This window comes from Misgurnus anguillicaudatus, chromosome 23 (genome assembly GCF_027580225.2).
Source record: "Misgurnus anguillicaudatus chromosome 23, ASM2758022v2, whole genome shotgun sequence".
NCBI lineage: Eukaryota > Metazoa > Chordata > Actinopteri > Cypriniformes > Cobitidae > Misgurnus > Misgurnus anguillicaudatus.
This window is the reverse complement of record NC_073359.2, coordinates 29,850,452-29,875,871: the sequence shown is the minus strand read 5'-3', so window position 1 is coordinate 29,875,871 and position 25,420 is coordinate 29,850,452. Positions and strand designations below refer to the sequence as shown.

The window sequence follows — 25,420 nt, the reverse complement described above, 5'->3', positions numbered from 1 at the left end:
TTGAGTTTGACTCTCTCTCTTTTTTAAAGATGGATATAACAATTAAACCGGGGAATTCACTTCCAGAAATTCCAAAAGGTCACAAATGCTGCAGTGATTTTCATTACCATCAAAGTGGTTCCCCCTAAAGCCTGTCCATGTGTGCCTGTCTACATGGACAGTGAGTAGCAGTGTGCTATTCTTTTTCAATACCGCAAAGCTCTACTTTATAAATAAACTCAACTGAACTTCAAGAATGAAGTGGAGTTTATTTGTAGTTTTCTTTTTCCTGAAGTAGGCCCAAACATGTTTGTCAATTGGATTGTTTCTGTTATTGTCATATATGCAATGTTTTTATATTAATTAATTAATTGATGTATTTATTTATATGAACAGGCCATCATTCATGGCCTATGTGAAATTCAGGCATTATCCTGGCAGGAAGCTGAGGAGGTGTTCCTCCGTGGCCCTTCTTATCACTCTGGGTATACTTGTAATAATTTGCATTTGTAAAAAAATTGTATTTGTTATCACACAATCTTTTTGACAATGGCATTCATCTTTTATTGTAGTGAGCATGGCCGTAGCTACCATTCAGGAGACTGAGGTCATGTCCTCGGTAGTTTTTTCTTGAAGTTTCGTTTCATTTTGATGTGAAAATAGCCCACAAGACAATTATCCTTGCATCTACGGACCGTTACGTGCAGTAATGGAAATAACAGCGTTATAAATAAAATCACCTGCAGGAAGTAATCACTTACTTATGCATTTACATTATTTTACATTTATTCATTTAGCAGACACTTTTATCCAAAGTGACTTATAAATGAGGAGTTCTTTTTAATGCAATTAAAGATGAAAAGTAAAGTCACTAACACAATTCTTTCTTCATTTTTTCTTTCTCCTGTTTACAGCAAGATGATGTTTAGGTAATTGTTCAATAAAGTACAGCATTGTTTGTTATTGGTGTTTTGTCTATTATTATTATTTAAGTTTTGCTTGCATTCAAAATATCAAAAAACAGGTTTGTAATGTTAGCATAATATAATGTTAATAAGACCATTATAGGTTGAACTGAAAGAAAAATTGGAATTTGTATATAAAAACATTGCAGCAATATAATATCACACAACATTTTACATAAGATAGTTCAATCTGTAATTGTATCCCTTCCATCATTAAATTTACTTTCAATTACATCCACGTTAAAAAAAATACTGCAAACTACTGGGTAATTTGTTAGAGAACACGAGTTTTTTGGCACATGCATTAAGTAGCGAACGCAAATATTTATTTGGATAACTTTAAATAAAACGAGACCGTAATATTGCATTCTATTGTTTTCAATGCCATTTGGATAAGGGTGTTATACCATCTTCCAAACAGCAGGGGGCGCTGTTACGAAAAATCGAGGGGTCTGAGAATGCGGGTCTCTGGGTGAGGGCATAGACGGGTGAGGGTCTGTAGCTGCATATTGATTTTTACACTTGCTAAAGTGTGTCCCATCAGGTGAATAATTTTTACATGCACGCTTGGGATCTTCACGCCCATTAGAACACTTGGGCAAAATACAGGAAATGCGTCATGTAAGTATTCAAGTGGTCAAGTGCAAAGACCGTGGTTATTTGGACGCAGCCATAATTTTGTTTTATTACACAGTGTTTCTGTGTGTTTTTGTCAGCAGGTGTCGCTGTGTATCTACCATAACACTCAGATTCATACATAAAGGGTAGAGGAGACCGCCATTTCTCCGTTTGAGACGCTTATTTCACATCCTAAATATTTCTCCGACCGGATTATTTCATTTTATTTTCAGTATCGTAGATATACGTTAACCGATAAATTCATAAGCTAATATTAATTATTTATATATCGCTTTGTGCGTTTAGTTTTCGGTCAGTGGGTTTATGGGTGTGGCGACTGTTACTGACGAACACTCAGATATAAGACACCGGATACTTTAATAACTTTACTGATCGCATCTTTATTAACTGAACACCTACATCAAGATGAAGACGATCACTTTACTCTTCATCCTTTCTTTATTCATCAACAGTAAGTTTATTTATTATCATTTCTGCAACACTTTCTCTTTCACTCCATAGCACCGTAAATATAACGCTAACTTCCTGTAGGCCTATAGCCTACTACATCTACATATCTTCATATAACGTTTAAGTTAGCCATATCTATAACATCTATTAGACCATGAGGCATGGAGTGCTTTAAGAGGGACTATTTGCTTTTGTAGAGTTGTCAGAACATGAGTCTCATGTCTGAGTTATTATCTCTTTTTTTGCAGGTGCGTTTGGTGATGAAGTGTCAGTGATGGATGGGGATTCTGTTACTCTACACACTAATACTGTAATAGAAGCATTTAACGGTGTGTCAATAATATGGAAATTTGGGGCTCAAAAAACTAAAATAGCTCAAATCAATAAAGCGAATAATAACAACACAGTCTCAATACGTGATGATGCTCTTGATGGGAAATTCAGAGGCAGACTGCAGTTGAATGATCAGACTGGAGATCTCACCATCACAAACATCAGAACCACAGACTCTGAACTGTATATAGTAGATATACATGTCGGAATTAAAGAAACAAAGAAGAGTTTTGATGTTAAAGGTATGTATCTCAGCATTTAAAAAAAAAGTTCTCATCACTCTATGCACAATATGATGTAATTGCTTGGAAGACGGTTAATTAAAGTTTCATAAGACCAAGGCCCGGTTGCATAAAGTTTTCCCTTAAGTATGACACTTAAGGGGTAAATTCCCCTTACCTAAGATAATAATTTAAGGACGTTGCATACAGTATAATCCCTTAAATGGTTCTCTTAGGTAGGGGAGACTGGGGCTGGTTGTCTCACGGGTTGGTTGTCACACTGCTTATTCCAGACATACTACATGGCACTGTGGTACAATTTTGATATCAATTTGTTAGCCTTTAATAGCTTACTCATTTGCACTGGAAATTTTGCTGAGCAGACAGAAAACATTGAGGTTAGAAGACAATTTTTAATTTTTATGGGTCAGAGTAAATTTTCATGTTGATGTTGTTTTTGTGTTGAGATCTTGTAGGATATTAATCATTCAAAATCAAAACACTCATTAAAAAGCTAAAAGTAGTAGCTTTATTTTGAGTCATCTTTTAGCGATCAAGTTAAAGCCGTGTGGCAGCTAGCTTAGCATGTTTGTCAAGAAGTCAGTTGGGGATGGTTGTCACATAGCTTGCGGGGTTGGTTGTCACATAAGAATATTGGACATGTAGACCTTTTAAGACTGTTTGTCTGTTTGTTTGTTTTTGTTTGCTGTTAAAATAAAATAAATAAAGCATTAAATAAAGAGGTTTTAACACTAAAAATGATTTCTTTTTATTTCTCAACACAGTAGATAATAGGCTTTATGCCCATCTGCACTACTACTTGAACTTCAGCCAGCTTCTTGTTTCCTGTCTGCCATTATTGGACAAACTGATTTATCCAGGTGTGCATGACCTCAGTAGTCACAACAACAATAATCAGACACACCTGGATTAATCAGTTTGTCCAATAATGGCAGACAGGAAACAAGGAGCTGGCTGAAGTTCATAGTGCAGCCGGGCATAAAGCCTATTCAAGTAACTGATCACCCACTTTAATCCCATTGTTTAAACATAGGGGGCATTAATAACTATCATAGGGGTGGATTCATATTAAAACTTATTTTCAGTTTCTAGCTTAAAAAACTAAAAAATTACACATTATCTTTTCAGATCCCAATTTATTACTGAAATCCTATTAAATCACTATAGGGACAACCAACCCCATACCCTGTGACAACCAACCCCGTGATGGGGTTGGTTGTCACATTGTGTCAGTGTGTCTTTGATGGTTAATTACTTCCTGTTACAATACATCCGAAAAGTAAAAAGTCTACACATTTAAAGCCAAGACTCCAAAGTTTCATTTCATGTAGGAATTACTGCTGAAAGACTTTTTGAAGATGAGCAATTCATGCATGAGTAAAAATTGTGACAACCAACCCCGGTCTCCCCTAAGGTTAATAGTTAAGTGTTTCATGATAGCAACCCAGGTTTGTGGTTATAAAATACTATTGTTGCCATGGAGACGCTACAGAAAAAAATATTTTTTTCTGCAACACCCTTAAGTTTAAGGGAAACATAAGGGTGAACTTTAGGGAAATTACACTGAAGGTGCTTTATGCCAGTGGTTACCAAACTTTTTCAGCGTGCGGCCCCCCTTGTGTACAGTGCATTTTTTCGCGCCCCCCCAAAAGAAAATTTATGACAAAAACAGTTTTAAAATGTAATATTTTAATTAAACAAATTAAACAAAAATTATACCTAGTAGTGCTGTTGGTTAGTTGGCTTATTATTTTTTAGGTTTAATTACAAAGAATTCATGATAAATGAATGTATTTTATAAAATGTCATAAAACTGGGGCCCCCCCTGGCATCATCTCGCAGCCCCCAGTTTGAAAACCACTGCTTTATGCAACCGGGCCCAAGTCTTCATAAATATCATTCTGCAGGTGTTCAAATTTATATATATTGTGCTTTTCACACCTTTACATAAATAAGAGCAGGAGAAAACACAGAAGAATCAGTGGACAACATAATCAGCAGAGGACGGCTAAGATTAATACTAGCGAACGTAGTAACGTATAGATGAGAGTTCTCAGTTATGCCAATGAGTGTGTTTACGTGCACAGAATAATCGGATAACTAGGAAAAATCTGCTTATTAAAGAAACCCGTTTTCATGCGTTTAACTTACATGCAAATCAATAAACCGGCTACAACTGTATTTACATAATATGGGCTGTTTACACTTCCCAAATAGCAAACTGGCTCCGTACCACAGGTATCACAACCTCCGGAACAGAGCCGCATAACGGATTCGGATCTGAGTCCACTTGCACGATGGGACGGATCCGAAACAGTCTTACCTTAATCCCCTATTCAAAATGGCTCATCTGGCCAAACTAGTTATCTAAAATCTAGCCAACTAACATCTGCATTGCTCTATAAAAGCCAAGTATTCCATATAGCTTTATTAATTTGAATAAAACGTGAAATCATTTAAAAATAAATCTAATTCTCCACCTATTCAACCACCATGTGGTTCAGTTGTACTATAAAGTAGGTCTGCACAATATATTGTTTCAGGATCGACATTGCAATATGTGCAATTAATATTATTACAAAAAAGATTTTAATAAGACAATCTGTTTGCTTGAAAAGTGGTATGTAAAACACATAACACATTTCCTCAAGCTGACAGAGCTGTACAACAAACCCAAGGCATTCTTTCAAACAAACAGTTTAGTAACTCATCTTGCAAAGTCATCCAGTATCTCATAATAACATTATAAATTAATGAAAAGCAAAATATTGTGCAGTACTACTATGAAGATAAACTACATTATGCAAATACACCAAAAAATTATTACAAGAAAAAGAAATGCAAACAATGAATTGTATAAAAGCAGAATTTTTTATTATCAAGGATTTCATAAACTGTTAAATAAATAAGGGCCCAAGAAAGTGTGCCACTCTCAGGGATGCTGGCAGTGACACACTTTTGGACCTTTCCCTATCTGCGTTCAGGTTGAACCATCTTATCGCATTTTTGATGATCATCTCATCAGTGGCAGCACGAGAAGTGTGACTCTCTCTCACCGAACCTGTAATCACACAAGCAGATATACAGACTTTCATGAAATACTATTGCAGTAACCAGTTATATTTTAAAATGACACATAAATCACTAGCCCTTACTCTGGGTGAAAGATTAAACTTGTCAATGTCTCTTTTTCCTCCGGGCAGTTGATTGGTGTGGTAGTTTGAAAAAATTCAGACATACTACATCTGTCATGTTGATACATCACATGATATACTTAATTTTTTCTGAAATTATGGTAAACGAGCGCAATTTAACCACAAGGGACAGCTGTTTAATATATGTACAGTATTTGCCATTTGAATAGAGCTGCATTACCGTTTGTGACATTTTCTAATAAAACAATGCCTCTTCTTCATGGGATAACTCTCTTTCTGGGTCTCATGATGGGATAGCAAAGTGTCCATCGAATAAACCCTTCAAGGTCTTGCTGGAAGCCATAGGTTATCCAGGTACTCTTCTCTGAAGAGTCTTCAGGTACCTACTGTTTTTGGAATACTATGAATTTGGACATATTACTCGCCTTGCCTACTGCTTTTTGCCTACTATAGAGGAAAGTAGTTGCTTTTGGACACATGCATTGACTGATGAAGTGTCATAGCAACCAAAAAGCCTCAGCTCTAAAACGCTGCCATGTTTTTCCAAGTTTTTAGATGCGTTTAAACTCATAGACAGCGTCTGAAACTGCCTACTTCCCTTCTGTATAGTAGGCGAAGAGAGTAGTCTAAGAGAGTAGTATGTCCAAATTTATAGTATAAAAAAACAGTAGGCAGAAAGTACCCTGAAGACCTATTACTTCCAGCAAGATTTTTGAGTGTGGATTCAGTGGACACTTTACTGTTCTGAGGTCCACCGGGAGAGGAGTCCCCAAAAAAAGAAGGAGAGGCGTTGTCATATTGAAAAACAACAGAAAGCGTTAACGCAGCTCTATTAACTACAAATACATGTAGGGAACAGTTGTTCCTTGTGGTTAAATTGCCCTTGATTAACAGGATCCCAGTTAACGAGTCAACTGTTTTTATGTCGACATATGTCAATGTGATGGATGTAGTGTGCATGAATTTAATCACACTACCTATATTCATACTATATAGAACATACTGTTTTATTGGTCAATGAGTAGGTACTTCATCTTATTCAGCACCTACGGTCACAGTATGCATTATTGGATGCAGGGTTGGTGTACACGCAGTCTTATATAAGAAAATCTCTAAATGAGAAACATAAAGGAGAAGCTTTTTGTTTGGTGGAAACACTGGCTAGATTGGCTCGGTTAAAATTTACCAAAAAAAACCTAAATTTACCAAAAGTGCAACAAATGGTTATATTAACAGAACTATACTATGTATAAGACATCAAGCATCAATCTACTGTTTGTAGAGACAAATAGCTAACTTTTAAGCAAGGCCAAATTAAAATGACTCAGAAGCAATGTCTATTATGTCTATTATGCCATCCAACTGAAATACTTTTTCCCGTTCATCCCTTTCCAAATTATCTTCTTGCCAACATCATCATGGAACATGCGGGAAAGAATATTCCATGTCACCCGTCTGTCAACATAATATGATTTAACATTAGCAATAAATACAAATAAGACACTGCACAGTCCTCCCTGTATGATTTAAATATACAGCTGCAAAACTTGTTCAGTTGTTCAGAGTATTTTACACATTTTTGGTGTGTAATAAACATTTCTGACACAGAAAGCAGCAGGCTATGTCACTTTAGACTTAATTATAGTTTCAATATATATATATACTGATAAACATCCAGCTGTTTATGTTCACTTAAAGGGGACATATTATGAAAATCTGACTTTTTTCATGTTTAAGTGCTATAATTGTGTCCCCAGTGCTTCTATCAATGTAGAAAATGTGAAAAAGATCAACCCAGTAACTTAGTTTTGGTAAACCATTCTCTGCAAGCATGTGAAAATATAGGTCATTGTAATTTGGCAGGGCTCTAGACTAACTTTTTGCACTGGTTGCACTGGTGCGCCTAACATTTTTTCTTAGGTGCACCAGCACAAAAGTTAGGTGCACCCTAATTTTTGACCGCATCGGATTTATAGTTCACCCAAAAATGAAGGTTCTGTCGTGATTTGCTCACTCTCATGTTGTTGCAGGCCTGTGTGGGTGTCTTTGTTCTGGTGAACATGAATGAAAATATTTTAAGGAATGTTTCTAACCAAACCATCCATGAGCCCCATTCACTTCCATAGTATTTTTTTCCCTAGAAGTGAATGGGGCTCATGCTTGGTTTGGTTATTAACATTCCTCAAAATATGTTGCTTCGTGTTTATCAGAACAAAGACATTTATACAGGTTTGTAACAAAATGAGGGAGAGTTAATGATGACAGAATTGTCATTTTTTGGGTGAACTGTCCCATTAACACCGCAAGTTTAGCGCCCATGGTGGTTTAATACAGAATATAAACATGTAGGCTATTTTATAATTTTCCTTATACGAGTCATGCACAGTCCTGTTTGATAACCCGCATCCGAGCGATTAAAATAACACTTGACCCGTTATCCGACATCAGCATCAATTTATTTCATACCCGCCCGTTTTACATAAAGACTGCGACCGCCCGCACCGCAACTGAACTGATGACCCTCCCATTCCCCTTGAGCTGGACAACCATCTAAGATAGCACCCAAGCCTGTCAGGGAGGCGTTTGTCGTTAGCAGTCTGCGATGACAAGTCGCCTCTAGCGTGGGACCCTAGGCAAGCACATCATCATTTCAAATCTGTTTACAATACGAATGCTCTTGTTATGTTTAATATAAAGTTTACATTGCGTTATAAAAATTATGAAATTATCTTCATAAGTGCTTAATTCATAATGAGAACGTATTAACACAAGCTTTTTTATTCTGCTATAATATATATAAACAATAATAAATGTCATTTTTATATAGGCTACAAACTATAATTCTATCTTGGCATGCACATTATCTGGTTCATGTTGGTCCAGTTAAATTCAGAGGACTCATTGGCTTGGTGTATTCATTTTAATTGTAAGCCTTAATTTAATTGTAATATTCATTCATACTGCTGCTCTGTACTGCGCGCTCCAGCTCATGCCGAGCAAGGAGACGCACGTGCCCGGCCCAACATACAGTACAACATACAGTAAGTGCCGCCTTTTGTTGCATAAACATCGTCTAACATTTTTTAAGGCGAAGTAATGAATGGTGTATTTGCATTTTGCGCGGGAGTAGAAGACGCATTTTCTGTTTTCACAAGATGCATTTATGTGGCCAAATGTAAATGGAACAGTTTTAACAAATGAGATGGCGATCTGATCAGAGAAAACGCATAAAGTCAAATATAAGGTACAAAGCTGTCACTGGGGCAGTACCCTTTATAAAAGGTCCTAATATGTACCATTTAGGTACAAATACGTATTTCAAGAGAGGCTTCTTGATGGGAAATGCATCATAAAAAGTCTATATATTTGGCAGATGTAAAGCATACATGTGTATTTTTTTGTGTTAGTCCATTTTTATTTTATTTTATTATTATTGTAACAGCTCAGGTATGTTCAAGGAGCAACATGTTTGTGCAGTTTCTAAAGATTTTAGTTCTGTTTTGAATAAGGGGTTGGAAATGAATGCTTTTCTTGTTTTTTGTTTTTTATCCGATTCATCGATTCATCGGAAAAATAATTGACAGATTAATTGATTATTAAAATAATCGTTAGTTGCAGCCCTAGTCACTTTCCATATATATATATATATATATATATAGAGAGAGAGAGAGAGAGAGAGAGAGAGAGAGAGAGAGAGAGAGAGAGAGAGCAGTTATGAGAATTGGAATACCACGCCCACCAGGCGGAAAACAATCCAACCGTCTCCATTGACTTTGTATTGCGAGAGGCCGCCTCCTTGTCATTTCTGGCTTAAAACAAAAACAGAATAATGCCTTAAAAATTGTTGTGTGCAAGATGTACAGCTTACAAGCCAAAAAAACCCAGAAAACTTATTTATTCGTAGATAGTAGATTCGTAGACTATCTACGTCTGTAGATAGTAGGTAGGACAAAAGAAAGCTAGTTAGTTCCATATTTAGCAACATTATTTTAAATGAATTAAAGCTCCCGTTCTTTCTGTGTTTTTTAAGCTTTGATTGTGTTTACATGTAAAAAAGCGGTATTATTCACACAATTTACTTATCTGTATTCCGCTGTTTTCACAGTCTTTAAAACAGGCTGATGTCTTCCTTGTTCTATGAAGTCCCTCCTTCAGAAATATGTATCGAGTTCTGATTGTGTAGTTTGTTTAGTGTGTTGCGATTCAAGAGCAGCTTAGCTTAGCAGTGCCGTTTGAGCCAAAGCTGACAACTGACGTATTCCTGTGGGCGGAGTTTAGTCAAAAACTGTTTTATTGACATCATTAATTCGGGAAGTAGAGGGCTGTAGTCCAAACCGGCCGTTCGCTGTAGGCTTACATCCGTTCCTGGATGTAATACTAGGTAGGGATGGGCACCAAACTAGGTACTTTTATAGGCACCTGATGACGAAAATGACGTCATGTGGATGGTGTGCATATGCGGACGTCCCTAGTATACTTTCGGCTTGAGTCTGGGGGTGCGTTCCACTCCAGTTTTAGACACGCACTCGCGAACTTCCCTAAACACTTCCCCTTAGGGGAATCCCTGTCGCCATTTTGAAGTGCGTTCTTTGTCAAGTGGACGAGGGAAGTTTGTATGAGCGAGTCTACTTCATATGTACACTTCAGGCAGCTCCATATCCCACAATGCATCACGATTGTGACGTCACTTCAGCAACTCGCACTTTGTACATGGAGGGGGCGGTCTCCACTTTCCATGCGATCAAGGGCTTAGGGCGATCCATTTGAACCTACTTCAAGTGTTTCAGCAGTAGTGGGCACTCGTACAACGTAAGCAATGACATACATCTGAGTGAACCAGACTGAGGGAAGTTAGCGAGGGAAGGTCATAAAAAAACGAACTGGAACGCAGGGTGGTACAAAGCGAAAGCGTGTGGGCGCGCGCGAGAGAGAGATCGTGTGGGAAGTGACACCTCTTTGCAACTTGCTTAATGGCTAACAGAAATCAATCTAACTTGTGGTTAAATTTCACAAAGGATGATGCAGACAATGCTACTTGCAATATTTGTAACAGTAAGTACAAGGCCGGCAGTGGTAATACATCCAACCTTAGGAAGCACTTATTTAAACACAATATGTATTTAAAAGCACAGGAGTTCTTATTAAAATGCGTTTTCGTCGATCGGATCACAAGTGGATGAGAGAGACACATTCTGTTTACACCTGGTGTTTATCAATACCAGTTCGTCTCTTTTGTCCACTTTCGACCGCTTCTGTCCTGATTACTTTGAGTGGTGGTCCGTGGAGACTGCGGGGAAGTCCCTCTGCTTTCGTTTTAACACGAGCTGGAGTAATGACGGGTTTATGAAATGGACGCAAACTAATACTATCTTCTTGTGATGTAGGTAAACATGCTGCACAGTGTTTTGTTCATGAATATGTTAAAGCTTTCTCGTTTTTTTCAGCGCAATTAATGAAATAAGATTGCGCAACTTTCACACGCTCGCAAAATGAAACTGCGGAGATCAAGACGCTTTAGTTTTATCAATGAAAGCCTAAAGATAGCGCTGTACACAGTGTGTTCACGCTAAAAGTCAGAAAAGACGTACAACTTTGTGCTCAGTACCACAGCTTACATAATTAGGCGGAGAGAAGGCGGTCTGTGTGGCTGTTCGAACACATTCAACCACATACGGACCAAATGCCAATACTGGCCTGCTTGGCAAAAAGTATCTCTATGTCCAGTTAGGCTATGAGGGGTTTCATAACCACTGCCGTGGTGAAGTGCGACCCGTGGTGGTGACGTGCAGCCTGCGGTGGTGTGCACATCACAAACTATGAAAAATATAAAGTACAATCTCGCCCAGTGAGATGTCTTCAAGTTTGTGTGAATGCAAAGAGCCAACAGACTTAGAGGTAGTGCATAATTTGCAAGGGGAGGCAGCTGATCGCAGTGATGACCCGCTAGCTTGGGGGGCGGAATAATGAGGCAAGATATTGGTTGTTTCTCAAACCAAAGGTTGCATTTGTAAGCTACATATGTCATCAAGTCTTATTTCATAATATTAACAATTAGAGATCGACCAATATGTTTTCTGCCCGATTCTGATATCTTTAGAAAATAAGGTGCCGATTTTCTTGTCTGATATGTTTGGCCGATTTTCTGTTTGTGCATTATAATCAAAATGTCCTCATCATGAGAAGATATTTTACATGTAAAAATTACTATTAATAAGTATTCATATTAATAAGGTTTTTAATCACTATTTATCGTAGACTTTTATCGTAGAACCAAACGCATGTCGTTTGTGAGGCGGCTGGTTCTGACGTTCATGTGCAACGTGTGTAACGAAAGCTACTTATTTTAAAGTCAAAATATTTAAAGTTTATAGTATAACTATTGTTTAACGTAATTTATACTTAATTTATACTTATGTATATAACTAAAAAATACCCTGATGAAAATTTTGTGTTAAACTATGGTTAGTGTAGTAAAAGGTGTTTTATTTTATGTTCCTTATTTTCACAAGGGTTTATAGTAGGGATGCACCGAAATGAAATTCTTGGCCGAAGCCGAATAATTATGAAATGTTTGGCCGAAGGCCGAATACCGAACGCAGTGTTTCGCATTTTTTCCATTTATTTTGCCAATTTTTTCACCATTACAATAATTAAATAGTAAAAATTTGCTTTTTACTATTTTGTGTTGCTTTTCAGATAAATAAATCAAAAAACAAAAATACAATTTCAAAATATTTATTTAACACTGAACATTTTTGAACATTCCAGCAAATATTATACAAACAAAGCACAATATAACTTAAAATAAATAAATTAGTAAAAAAAAAAATCGGCCATTTTTGAAGCCAGCCCCCCTTCTTGATAGCCTATGTTAGGCCTATAACTGACTGCTGAAAGAATGTAACTCTGTATGTCTACAACAACAAATGTGCATTGAATAGTGCAAAAAATGTGGATGAACCCACAACAAATGAATAACTGTCCTAGACATAAGCCTACTTAGCCTACTAATTCAGGAAAAGTGGCAGGTTCTTCTTTATGAAAAGTAGCTTCTCTGCTTTCTCACATGAAAGTCGGTTCCTCTTCTCATCGATGACATGAGATGCAGCACTAAACAGTCTCTCACTGTCGGTGCTTGTGCATGGAGCAGACAAGTACCTGCAGAATAGTTGAACATTTTATTGCAGTTTTCTGACAGTTGCTCATTTCAAAACGAACAATGTCTTCAAGATAATGAAATGGTTGAAACCCAGTGTAGGCCTACTATTTTACTACACTGAATATAGGTAGTAACACTTTACAATGTTTGTTAACATTATTGCATGAACTAACAATGAGAAATACATTTGTTATGGTATTTATTTATCTTCGTTAATGTAAGATAATAAAAAATATTTAGTTCATGTTAGTATAAGTGCATTAACAGTTTTAACAAATAGGCCTACCACTTTTGATACTTTTTAATTCAAAAATTACAAATGTGATACTTAATTTTAATACTGTATTAGTAAATGTTAACATTAAGATTAATAAATGCTTTTAATAAGGGTTTTTCATTGTTAGTTAATGTTAAAAATAGAAACTACTTATAAAGTGTTACCATAATCCAAAAAATAAATAAAATCTTAAATTAATTTCCCATACAAGAAGCCTACCTGCGTGCCATCTGCGCCAGGTCGGGAAAGCGGCCTTGATTGGTCCTCCAAAATTCGAGAGGGTTATTGCTCCTGGGGATGGGGACTTCTGAGAGATACCCATCTAACTGTTGAGCGGTCGAGCTTGTCCTCTGTCTTGCAAATGGGTTATTCTCTTGGAGGATCTCATCGAACATGTCAGACAGCGAGACTGTGCGCGGCTCATCTGTAGTACGAGCCCGTTTACTCTCTGCGCTGTTTTCATCTCCTGCGCTGTGCATCACCTGACCGTCTCCATCACCTAGCGGCTTTCCCAAATCCAACTCGGCCTGGATCATTTCTCGTGTGCGCATCTTTTTCCCCACATCCAAGTAATGATCTTTATATCGTGGATCAAGCACAGTCGCGATGCAGTACAGGGGTTCTGAGTCCGCCTGACTAAATCGTGAGCTGACAGCTTCTAAGAGCGCTATTTTAGTTGTTTTTACTCCGTGGTCTGTTTCAGCCTCTTTGTTTAAGGGCGCACTCACACTATCCAAACCAAACCGCGCTCGGGCGCGTTTGACCCCCAAAGCCTGGTTTGTTTGACAAGTGTGATCGCTCTGTTCCGCGCCCGGGCGCGGATTGGTTAATCGCGCCACGGCCGGGTTGCAGAGGTGGGCCGGAGCGCGGTTCACTTGGGCTCAGGCGCGGAAGGCTATGGTGTGAGCGCATTCGCGCCTGAGCGCGATTCAAAAGGTGAAGACGTCAGCTGCGCGACCACTCACCTTCATCTGCCGCCGTAAAAACCTTTTGATTCGCGCAGCGGGGTTACGTGAATGTCCGAGCTGCGCATGTGACAGATCAACTAAGCAATATGATGACATGTGAGAAGGCTGTCTGTAATCGCGCACCAAACGACTCCGAATAAAAAACACAGACTTATTATTACGGTGGGTTCCAGTGTTAAGAGAGAGCTTTACTTCCTGCTTTTTTCAAAACAATCGCATTTTAATGACAAAAGCGCGCCCGGACTCGGATCGATAAAAAGTACAGTGTGAGTGCGTGCACCTGGGGGAGTAGGGAGGGGTGACAATCGCGCTGGGGCATGGTTTAGTTTGGTTTGGATAATGTGAGTGCGCCCTAAAAGACGCTTTAGTGCTGCAAGTAAGGGTATGATGTCTGCCACAGATGCATCAGATGAGCTTATCTCTTTTGTTATCTGCTCAAAGGGGGCGAGAAGAGAGAGAACGTTCTCGATTAACACCCACTGGTATGCGGTGAATGTCGCGGGCAGGTCATGATCTGCTATGTATGTAGCCAAGACTCGCTTTTGCGCAAAAAGGCTTTCCAGCATATAATATGTACTGTTCCACCTTGTGCTCACATCTTGTTGGAAACGTTTTTGTGGCATTCCGAACTGTTCTTGGATAGATTGTAGGCGCGCATAGGCAAGCGGTGAATGTTTAAAATGGCCAACAATTTTCCTGCCTATCGCTATCACATCTGCAATACTGCGCTGACTCAACAGTCCCTCGTTGACCGCCAGTTGAATTGTGTGTGCCATACACCGTATGCCTTTCAGCTTGCTATCTTCCATGGCTTTAGCCATATTTCTTGCGTTGTCACTTACTACCGCATGCACTTTAGATCGGTCAATACGCCAATTGTCAAACATGTTGGCGAACGCCTCAGATATGGCTACAGCTGTATGGGACCCTCTAAACTCTTGTGAGTGAAGCACAATCTTTTGTAGCTTAAAATCTGTGTCGATCCACTGCGCAGTTAAACTCAGCATACTAGTGGGGCTCACATCCGAGCTCCAAATATCAGTCGTGAAGCTGAGGGCTGCAATATCTGTAGCCAAAAGCTCATGGACGTTAGTTGAAATGACGTTATACATCTCAGGTAAGCACACGTCTGAGAAATGCCGTCTACTAGGGATGGTGTAACGGGGCTCAATGTGGTCTATAAGCCTGCGAAATCCAACATCCTCTACAACAGAGAATGGTTGATCATCCAATGCGATGAATTCCATTATCCTTTTAGTAATACCTTTAGCTTTGGCACTGTCATTGGCAAACTTTTTTGCCTTTTCTAATAAGTCAGCCACAGATGGAGTGGGTGTCCCAGGACCGGGAGCTACTTTTCTTTTCGCTGCTGCTGTTGCCGTTGCCGCCGCCGTGTCTTTCTCGTACTCTGCATGATGTTCGGGGTGTCTTGATTTTAAGTGATAAATTAAACTTGAAGTGCTGTACGTTTTTGCAGATGCACCCCCTCTGGACAATTCAGCAGAACAATGTCTGCAAACGGCCGTTTTTGCCTCTTTCTCTGACACTTTAAAGTGCTTCCACACTGCTGACATGTTTGCTGCATAAAGCGCCCGCCTCTCACTCTACGCGGGTTATTTGATTGCGTCATTAAAAACGTCATTGTTCGGCAAAATTTATTCGGCCTTTTTACTTATTCGGTTTCGGTTGCCGAACATTCGGTGCATCCCTAGTTTATAGTAAGGTATAAATCTAAGACAGAAACATAAAAATAAATACATAAAAAACACTTGCATGACACTGTACTAGAGCCTTTTTATTTATTGTTTTGTAGCCTGATAACTTTAAAATATAACTTTAATTAGGGTTAAACATTTGAATTCTTACTTAAAAGCTGAGGGCACATCTCCGCTGCTGCTTTTGGCTGCCATGTTTACATCACCACAAAGCTCCTCCCTCCCACACGCAATAGGTTAGCCGTTAGAGTGTGGATCGATCTGCACTTCGAATTCTAAACCGGATATAGTAGACCATCCAGGTATCTTTGGAATACTAATTTAACATACTATGATTTGGGATGTACTAATTCTAGTTTCGCATACTATTTAGGACGGATAGTATGTGAATTGGGACTCAGCCAATATCTAATCAGAAAGCAAGATGATGGAAGACAGAAACAGTCATGGCACAGCACAAAGTGAAGTTGATGCAAAGTGACCTTGTACAGACCATGTTCCCGCGGTCTCCATGACTTCACCCAAAAAATTTCTTTTTTCCTTTGAATTTTCTGTGAAAATCATTCTAAACACTATCATTGCAATTTCTTCCTGCATATCGTCCGCCATACTTATTCTGTAGTCTCACAAGATTTTCAGAGATTTCCTGTGTTCACAGTCAAGACTCTTGTTGAAAATCTGTTCATGTGTGGTGTGCTGTCTTTGACACATCATGGCACACCACACACAATAGGTGCAAAACGGTTAAATCTTACTTTTTTCCACATGTTTGTGGTCTATTACATTTTGAAATTCTTATAAGAAGTAAAAAATCTTTGGGTTTGTACCCAGCATAAGTTCAGTGTTGGACAGATCGTTTGTTTCAAGCTTTAATTCAAATGAATCTGTAAGCGAATCGGATACAATGTGTGCTAATCCAGGCTGGGAAATGCAAAACTGTAACAAAGTGTTACTGTAATAACACAAAAAACATTTTCTCGCTGGATCTGATTTGGCCTTACAACCTTTTGCAATTGTGTCAGTTTTGTTTTGAGGAATATGAGCGATGGAGAGAGAGCAGAGAGATCGTTTGGAAACATAAAGGGTGCGCATGCGGCTCTCTGCTAATTCTCATCACTCACTCAGATCATCACTCATTAATCATATTAAATAATCCCAATTTTTGAGAGTGGGCCTGGCCCACCCAATCAGAGGGTTAATTAATCAGAGGAATAATTAAACAAATGTTGCCTTACATTTAACCTTAAAAATATATATAAATGCATCGTCAGTTTATCTTCGTTCATCACTTGAAAGACAGTTTTGGTCACTTTATCAGAAAGTTGTTTATGTGTGCTGCTTGTGAAAGAAAATAGAAGTTAAAAATTTGTACCTGGTCTGGCCCCCACCCAACCCATGCGCACACACATAGATGATACGACTATCGGTCAACTATGGAAAGATTCGACAATTCTGATTCGAATATGTAAATCCTTAGTCAAGGACACCCCTAGAATATATAGGTGGCTTTAAGAAGCAGGTCCCTCGTAAACATTACTCATATTTTGGGGATTAAAGTCTTTTTTACCTTAGATCCTTGAAGACCTGAATAGTTAAATAATGTGTTTGTAAACTGTCTCTGTTTGTGTCTGCAGGTGTGATTAACCCAGAATCAGATCAACTAAAGTCAGTGTCAGTAAAGGATGGAGATTCTGTTACTCTTCACACTGACGTTCCTGATATCAAGAAATATGATGCGATGCAATGGAGATTTCAAGGGGTTCCTATAGCTGAATTCAATAAATCAGTCAGTAAAATATCAGAAGATGAGAGATTCAGAGACAAACTGCAGCTGGATGTTCAGACCGGATCTCTTAAAATCAAGAACATCAGAACAGATCTCTCTGGACTTTATGAAGTAGAGATCAGCAGCACCAGCAGCGTTTATACCATACATCAGTCATTCACAGTTACTGTCAGTGGTGAGTAAATTAAATCTTTCAATATAATACAGATCTTATTCAGATTATCACTATAAACAACTGTAATGTAAACCTAATGATCAATGTGCTGTATAATGTACTAAATAAAATTTTAAAAGAAACATCCTCCAAGAAAAAAATGGGTGCATTCGAAATGTCATACTGTGACGGTATGTACTATGTACAAGTATTTTTATTTTCATGTGTGCCACATGTTTTTTGACCTGTCACATAATGACAACAACCAGGACTATATTTTTCTAATGTGTTGTTAAACAAGTAAAATTAAGTTATGAGAAAAACAATTCTTGGTACCTGCACCTCTTCCACTTCAGAGAGCAACTCGTTTTATAGATTTCCAGTGTTTTTTAATGTGTTAACTTTTTGAATTTGGTGGCTCCTGAGCTTCTGTAGCATCATAGGATAAAAGTGTTTTTCCAATGCATACTAAAAATCTCACAGGAAGCTGTACACCCCAGTGGCAAACTCGGTCCTGGAGGGCCGATGTCCTGCAGAATTCAGCTTCAATCCTAATCAAACACACCTGAAGCAGACAGGTAATGTCCTCCTAATCACACTAGAAAATTACAGGCAAGTGTGTTGAGGTAAGTTTAAGCTGAACTCTGCAGGACACCAGCCCTCCAGGACTGAGTTTGAACACCCCTGGAACACTTTGTTATGTTTCGTGGTAGTAGGTTTGACCACTTTGTTTTTGATGCAGTTTGAGAAGCCTGGGCTGTCTACAGAGACCGCATTTTTTTACAGTGTGTTCAGAGGACCGGCAGCTAGCAAATAGTGAGGAGATGTTTACTGTATGAAACAAAAAATGTTTTATGGCCTAAAACGCATGAATTTGTTTAGAGCACCTTTAACTGGGGGCGGGGCAATCAAAGGGGCAGGGCACATCATGGTGAAAATTAAAATATTTTTTAATAAAAACACTCAAATAAATCTTAATTTTGAAGAAACTATGACAGAACAATGAACACATACTAGACTAATAATGAATTAAATGTTTTTAACAGAAACCTCTAACATGAATAGCTGTGTGATAAAGTAAACTAAAAACACAAACCAAACCTTTCTGTATATGACGCACTCTACATAATATTAAGCCTTTATACAACATAAATGTACAACGTGCATCTATCTGCATAAAATGCAAGACTTCAACTAAGTTTTCAACCAGGGCTGGACTGGGGCGAAAAATCGGCCACGATTCGTGCTATTACAGTGTCTGCAGAATATTTTAATCCGTTTTTTTTTCTAAACACCTTTTACCAATTTCAAACCACAGCAATTTTTTGTGTATATATTTTCCCTTCATCCTATTTTTGTGACCCTGCTGCCCCAATCAGGATTTCTTATCTAATGATCACACCTCAATTTTGCAAATCTATAGCATGGCGCCTTTCCTATGGACATTAAATAATGAATTTTCCAATGTGTGTTAAACCTTTTCTGGCCCATTTTATCTGTAAAAGAAATTGTGCCTAATAATTCTGCACACCTTAATATAAGGTCTTTCTTTTCTTCAGCCATCATTAACAATAATGTACAATTATTTACAAAATGAATGGTAATTAAAATGAATTTGGTTTGGAATTAGTAAAAGTTTGATAAAAACTGTGAAGAAAAGTTCGACGTACCAACCTTATAATTCTGCCCACACTGTATTTTATTGCACTGTTATCACCATAATTTTGCAAACAGTCATTGGTTTTTCACTTGTGTTGTTGAATGACTTTTATCAATGAGATATCTAATGACAGTATTTTAAAAGCAGTTCTGCTTACCGAGGCCTTTGACAGATGCACACCGACGCTGCATGCTCCATAAAAAAAAGCCCGAAAAGTTTTTTAAAATGTGATTGGGCTAGCCACATGTCAAATAAAAAAGAACCAACCAATGGGCTGCAGATAGGTGTCTCATGGGCCGGTCTGTCCGGAAAAAAATCTTACGCTTTTTTTGGAAAATGCAGTACATCGCCACCGCGCCTTTTAGCGTTATTACTGAATTACGTAAAAACAAAAAGAAAGCAACGGGCCGCAATGGGCGAGTGTTATGGGCTGGTCAGGCAAGATGTATTGTTTATGCTCGTATGGTTCTCTGGTATCTCTTGAAATTTGATGTTTAAATATGAAATGATAACCCATTGAACGTTTGACGGTGCTGTATATTTTGCACCTGACTGACTGTATTTCCAAAAATTACGGCATCCTTTAAACCATAGTGCCTCAGTGATGTGAGGTTTGGCCGGCTTCACGGGATCGTTGGGGTGCTTTTTGAATCATGCCTGGTAATGTTATTGATGTCATACGCCAGTCTGCGTAGCTCAACATGAATCTCCAGATGCATTCATTACTACCACAGGTGCTCATAACGCTAACCAGTCATCCCAGTGTTTCCCCTACCATTATATAAGGGGGGCGCCTCTCTCTCTGTGCAGCGCGCGCCTCTCTCTCCCATAACTGGTGACAGTGTTTTGAAAGTCTGCCTCCGTATACTTTATTTTTCTGCGTAAACATCAACAGTCACGGATGTTACTGACAGAGAAGACGACTGATCGAGTTTATCATGACTTTCCCACACACACGCGCGCATTATCTCCCTCTCTCTCATGCTATACATGCCCGCCCCACGCACGTGTTTTGTAGTAACTCTGTGTAACAGTAACATTGTATGCCGTCATATTTCTGAATTTGCGAATGATGCGAATTGGGCGGCACAACTGCCGCGAAAACACACGCTTTTCCCTTTAAACACGTCTTTGCGCAAGTTGAAAATATGCAGCTCAAGCTAAAAGAGAGAGAGAGAGAGAGAGAGAGGTAAGAATAGTGCCCACGTTGAGAGAACTTAATAGAAGACTAAAGTATGTATGTCATTCAACTAATTACAGTATGTTAACTGGATAACACTGGATATAACTCATTGTATAGTTTAGTAAAATAATGTATTTTGATTACACAAATCAAACCTATAGTGATTGTTTTACTAGCTGCTGACCAGCATAGGGAATCTCTATGGCTAATTTCTAAGACATGTTGCTGATACAGTACTGTGTGTTGTACCTTTTCTTGATAATTAAGTCTTTTGGGGTAGCATCTTATGCCTAGAATTATTCAAGGAGCTTGATTCTTTTAACTTCCTTCAAAGTTTGATCAATTGTGCATAATGACAACAAATGGATATAGGGTGTCAAACTCATAGACTCATTTAAGACGCTCTTTTTAAAATATTTTGGGTCAACCTCTGACACAGATTTAAAGCTGAAACTTATCAAATCCTATCAGAAGTCCAGAATGTCATTGAAACACACCAGTGGCTTTGCTGTCATCAGGATTAAACATGTTACCCCTCGAAGTACCCCTCCCCACAGAGCTCCCACATAACAAATCACAATTTAACCCCTGTATATACATACCCAACCAACACCCCCCCCCCAAGATGAAAACCTAGGGGAAACACTGCATCCATATGCCGCCATAACCACAATAAATAAACCCACATGATCATCGTTTCGTGAACGATCATCGATGCCACGTTGGAGTACTTGAGCAATCGAGTACTCATGCCCATCCCTAATGTGATTTTGAATGGAGCCCATGTTCAGGGAAGACTTATTTAATTGTTAAAATTCATTTTAAGAAAAATTTAAATTGTTACTTGTGTTTTCTTGAGATAGTAAATCTGTCACAGAAATATTAAAAGTGCAGTCAGTGGATATTTTTGTTGCACTGGCTCTTAGATAAACTGAACTTATCAATGGAGATAGTTAAGTATATGAAGAGTTGTTTATAATTTCATCTTTTATTCACTGTTAATTAATCTTTACATGTTGTCAATAACAGTGACGGTTCTACACGGAGGCCTAGGGAGGACATGTCCCTGTAGTGCCTCTGTAGACATGTCCCTGGCCACCCCTGTGGGCCCCCCTTGCTGACCAAATAAAAAAAGGATGAGTTTATTATGATTTTACACACGAGGGCTAAAAGCGGAACTAATGCGACACAACGTTATACACAGAAAAATTAGAGCGTCGCACCGAATCACTGTAGCCACCTGCGGGTGCTGCTCGGTGAGTGTCTCAATTTGTTCCTGAGCTCCCGAGGTTATGAATGAGTATATTGTGTATGCAGGTTTGGGCACTGGTAAGGACTCAATCTCACTTCACATTGGGACACTGTTCACTTATAGAGGGTATGCCTTGACGTCACTTTTCCACGTGACCACGCACGCCGTACTCGCCTTAATGAGTGGCAAACGTTCAACAAAATGGCTAGTTTTCATAAAATCTGCTGTGAAAATGCCAGTAAATCTAAAAAAGTATGTTAATTTACTTAAATATTAAATGTATAAAAATAACTTGTATTTATGAAATGTAATAGAGTAAAAATTATGATAATATTGTCGCTGCCCGATGAAACTCCCGTATGTCCAAAGCGATTACTTTTCAGGAAGTGAAAAAACACCGTATTTTTAAAAGCAGTTGAATGTAGCGTTGTCATACTTGGTACAGCATCTTTACATGTAACCATATTCTTGCCAGTGTAATGATATAATCCACATTTGACCAAAATTGAGTTTAAATGGACATACGTGCATATTTTACAGTAACGGTGGTCGATACGCGTTCTTCCGATCATTAATTAGAATGGCCAAGTTGCGTTTCATATTGACAGATGAATATGCTCAGTTTATTAAATAGACTACGTTTTAGTTTATTCAATACGCTTAGTTTATTTAACATTAATTATACATTTATTAAATGTCTCTTGCAAACTATGAAGGGACAATGAATCAATACACTGATTTGGTGATGCTATTGTTTGCACAGTCATACCATAATTTTTTCACTCCTAGACGTAAATCTGGCGTCAGGAAGGAAACGTTTACCTCGATGAAGGAAAGTCATTGTCTCACCAGGCTATGATTATTCAGCTATCCAGTGCTGAGCTTCGATGAAACTTCACGAGAACGGCGAGATGCTTCCACAGGGCGGGAGATACGCGGCGTTATTGACAGCTTTGACACCAAATGTATATACGTGAAAACCAGATGACATGATTTCACAACTTTTCATTGGCCATTTATATATGTGAAGCATACTGTATACGGAAATTAACCTGGACATTCAATCCTCCGAAAATTTTCAAAATTGGCAAAATGTACATACGTGGTTTTCATCGGACAGCGACGATATGCTTTGGAATGTGTTTAAAAAAAAACTGATAAAATACAAATACTTTTAAGTAGAAAGTAAAACCTCTTCTTGATAGTGACCCTAAGAACTTATCAACCCACATGTGGTCTGTGGACGTTGGCATGAACGATCAATTTACTTCAAGACTTTATCAGTCTGTAAAACGATAGCTCGGAATTCTTGTTAGTCTGGTAACTTAGTACAGTCTATCGCACAACCGCTGTTTCCCATTTAGACGCGTTTCCCCCGTGTTTTCGCCGATTTCACACTGTTCTCAAATGCTGCCGCTTTGTCTTTTGCCACTCAGTGGGCGTAACCGCAGTCACTTTTGCTGAAGGTGACGTCACGTGCATACCCTCTATTCTCCTGTGACTTGGCTGCTTAAGCGCGTTGTGATCACTCACAGCTGTTACTTATCAACAACCGGCAAAACCAACATCTTGCTGATTTCATTTTTAAACAGTACATTGTGAAAAGCGCTGTCATATACCCTTACATATACGTGCATAAAATTGGAGGAATATAATTTTTTTTACATATAACATTTTTTACAATTTAAAATAAATATTATTTTGAATATTTAGATTGCATAGTAGATTGTGCTGTGTTGGGAAAGTTTACTTTCTACATGAACTAGTTCAGTTCACCGTTCACAAATTTTAAAATGAACTAGTTCAGTTCATAGTTCATATTTCCAAATTTTGAACTAGTTCACAGTTCCAAAAATGAACTAATTTATAGTTATTTTTTTCCCATATTATTTTTTTTTAATTATTGCCATTATAGCCCATATAGAACCACAGACAGCAATTATTTTCATATCCAACTTTAAATCCTTGTCCAACCAGGATTTACATTAGCATTGACTGTCTTTTAATTTTTGTATTTGCTTGCACATACCTTAAAAGGCTAGCCGGGTGGTTCTGAGGTGTCGCGTGTAGGACAGAGCATGTGAGCAGTGCGGAGCGGGAGCGGAGCGTTGAACGGTGCGGTAATATTTCCATCAGAGCGCATTTCCGAAAATTCCGCTCCGCTCGCTCAATACGCTCAGCAGCGCTCGCTCATGACAGTATGCCGTTTGGTATTTTGCTAGTTCGAATCTGTATAAATGGCTAGCTTTATTTTATGGAGTTCAAATATTGTTTTTATGAAGTCGCCAGCCTTATATATAAATGAAAGAAATGAAACTAAGATGACAGAATAACTGTAGCATCGTCTGCATCTAGATGCAGTTTTAAAGATTAAAATAACTTTAATCCAACTGATCAACACAAATACAAATATATTTGTACATAATATAACTGATTGCTTACCAGCATTAAAACCACTTAAAATAAAAACATTTATAGTTCTTTGTGTATGTACAGCGGCCACTCCGTGGATGAGGAAGCTGTAGCCAAAAACGCCGGTGCATTAAGTATTAACTGACTGAACACTTGACTTACCTGGACATTTAGATATTAATTTTTTTCATCAACAGTATCTGTGGAACATTATAAACATTGATGATAATCTGCCGACTCGACTGATTCAGCACGTCCTCTATTTTACAGAGAGTCCGCTTAATTAACAGCTTTTCGTTCGGTCCGTGTGACCTAAACATTTTTGTTCTGTAATTTGTTCTCGTATAGGCTATATTTCTACATATTTTCGACCATGTAACATTTGGAATAAAATGTAAGTTGTTATAGATAGCATTAAGTTTGTTCTTGTACTGAAATGATGAAATGTTTAGTCTGACTAAAATGATCTATCCAGATTAATTTAGCCAAAATAATGATTTATTCGTTTTCATAGATACATGTTAATTTATCTTGAGGTGTCTCAACTGAAAATAACTATACCAGTGTCATTCATTTGTCTCAAGATTCACACTAGGAATGTATTTTTCTAAGGAATGTGTATAAAATATGCTTAAACATCATAATTTAACTAAGGCTTAGTACTGGCTTTGTCTGTGAAACTAGGCCTTCATGTTATAATGTGACTAATAATGTAAATAATGAATTTCTTTTATTAATGTTAATTAAAATGTTGTGCTTGTCACAGTAACAAAACACAAACTTTGATGGTCTCAAGGTTGAAATCATTTTAAAAGGGTCTGCCTCCATACCGTGTACCTTTTATTTAATATGTCTTGTTTACTTCCACATGAAACTCTGGTAAATTGCCTTGAAACATACTCATCTTTTACATTTTTTGTTGTTGTTTCCATTCAGATTGCGTTTGCTGTTGTTATGTTCTTGAAGCTATGGTCCGATTGGTCATCTCAGCTGTTGTGGGTGTGGCTACTGTTGCTGTTCTGGTTAATGAGATCAGATCAAGCAGAGATAAACAGAAGAAGAATTCACAGACCCCATTAGACCATCACTGA

The 25,420-nt window shown here is 38.1% G+C and overlaps 2 protein-coding genes across 2 annotated transcripts; one reads left to right on the top strand and one right to left on the bottom strand.

Annotated features, from left to right (window-relative positions):
- Positions 1 to 1,642: 1,642 nt before the first annotated feature.
- LOC129452958 (uncharacterized) lies at positions 1,643 to 25,420 on the top strand. The gene is made up of 4 exons (XM_073861778.1): positions 1,643 to 2,034; positions 2,282 to 2,608; positions 17,517 to 17,843; positions 25,266 to 25,420. The coding sequence occupies exons 1-4, from the start codon at positions 1,989 to 1,991 to the stop codon at positions 25,418 to 25,420; spliced, it is 855 nt and encodes a 284-aa protein (XP_073717879.1). The 5' UTR covers positions 1,643 to 1,988.
- Positions 12,341 to 15,741, bottom strand: LOC129438313 (zinc finger BED domain-containing protein 4). Its single transcript, XM_073862356.1, has 3 exons — positions 14,892 to 15,741; positions 13,419 to 14,079; positions 12,341 to 12,921 (listed from the first exon to the last, which is right to left on the bottom strand). Exons 1-3 carry the CDS (start codon positions 15,739 to 15,741, stop codon positions 12,771 to 12,773), a joined length of 1,662 nt encoding a protein of 553 aa, XP_073718457.1. The 3' UTR covers positions 12,341 to 12,770.

Coding starts and splice junctions, on each gene's coding strand:
- LOC129452958 (XM_073861778.1), top strand. CDS start 1,989: ATGAAGACGATCACTTTACTCTTCATCCTTTCTTTATTCATCAACA. Junction 2,609..17,516: donor GAAGAGTTTTGATGTTAAAG/GTATGTATCTCA, acceptor TTGTGTCTGCAG/GTGTGATTAACCCAGAATCA. Junction 17,844..25,265: donor ATTCACAGTTACTGTCAGTG/GTGAGTAAATTA, acceptor GTTTCCATTCAG/ATTGCGTTTGCTGTTGTTAT.
- LOC129438313 (XM_073862356.1), bottom strand. CDS start 15,741: ATGTCAGCAGTGTGGAAGCACTTTAAAGTGTCAGAGAAAGAGGCAAAA. Junction 14,080..14,891: donor GGGACTGTTGAGTCAGCGCA/GTATTGCAGATG, acceptor TCCGCGCCTGAG/CCCAAGTGAACCGCGCTCCG. Junction 12,922..13,418: donor CTGGCGCAGATGGCACGCAG/GTAGGCTTCTTG, acceptor ACTATTCTGCAG/GTACTTGTCTGCTCCATGCA.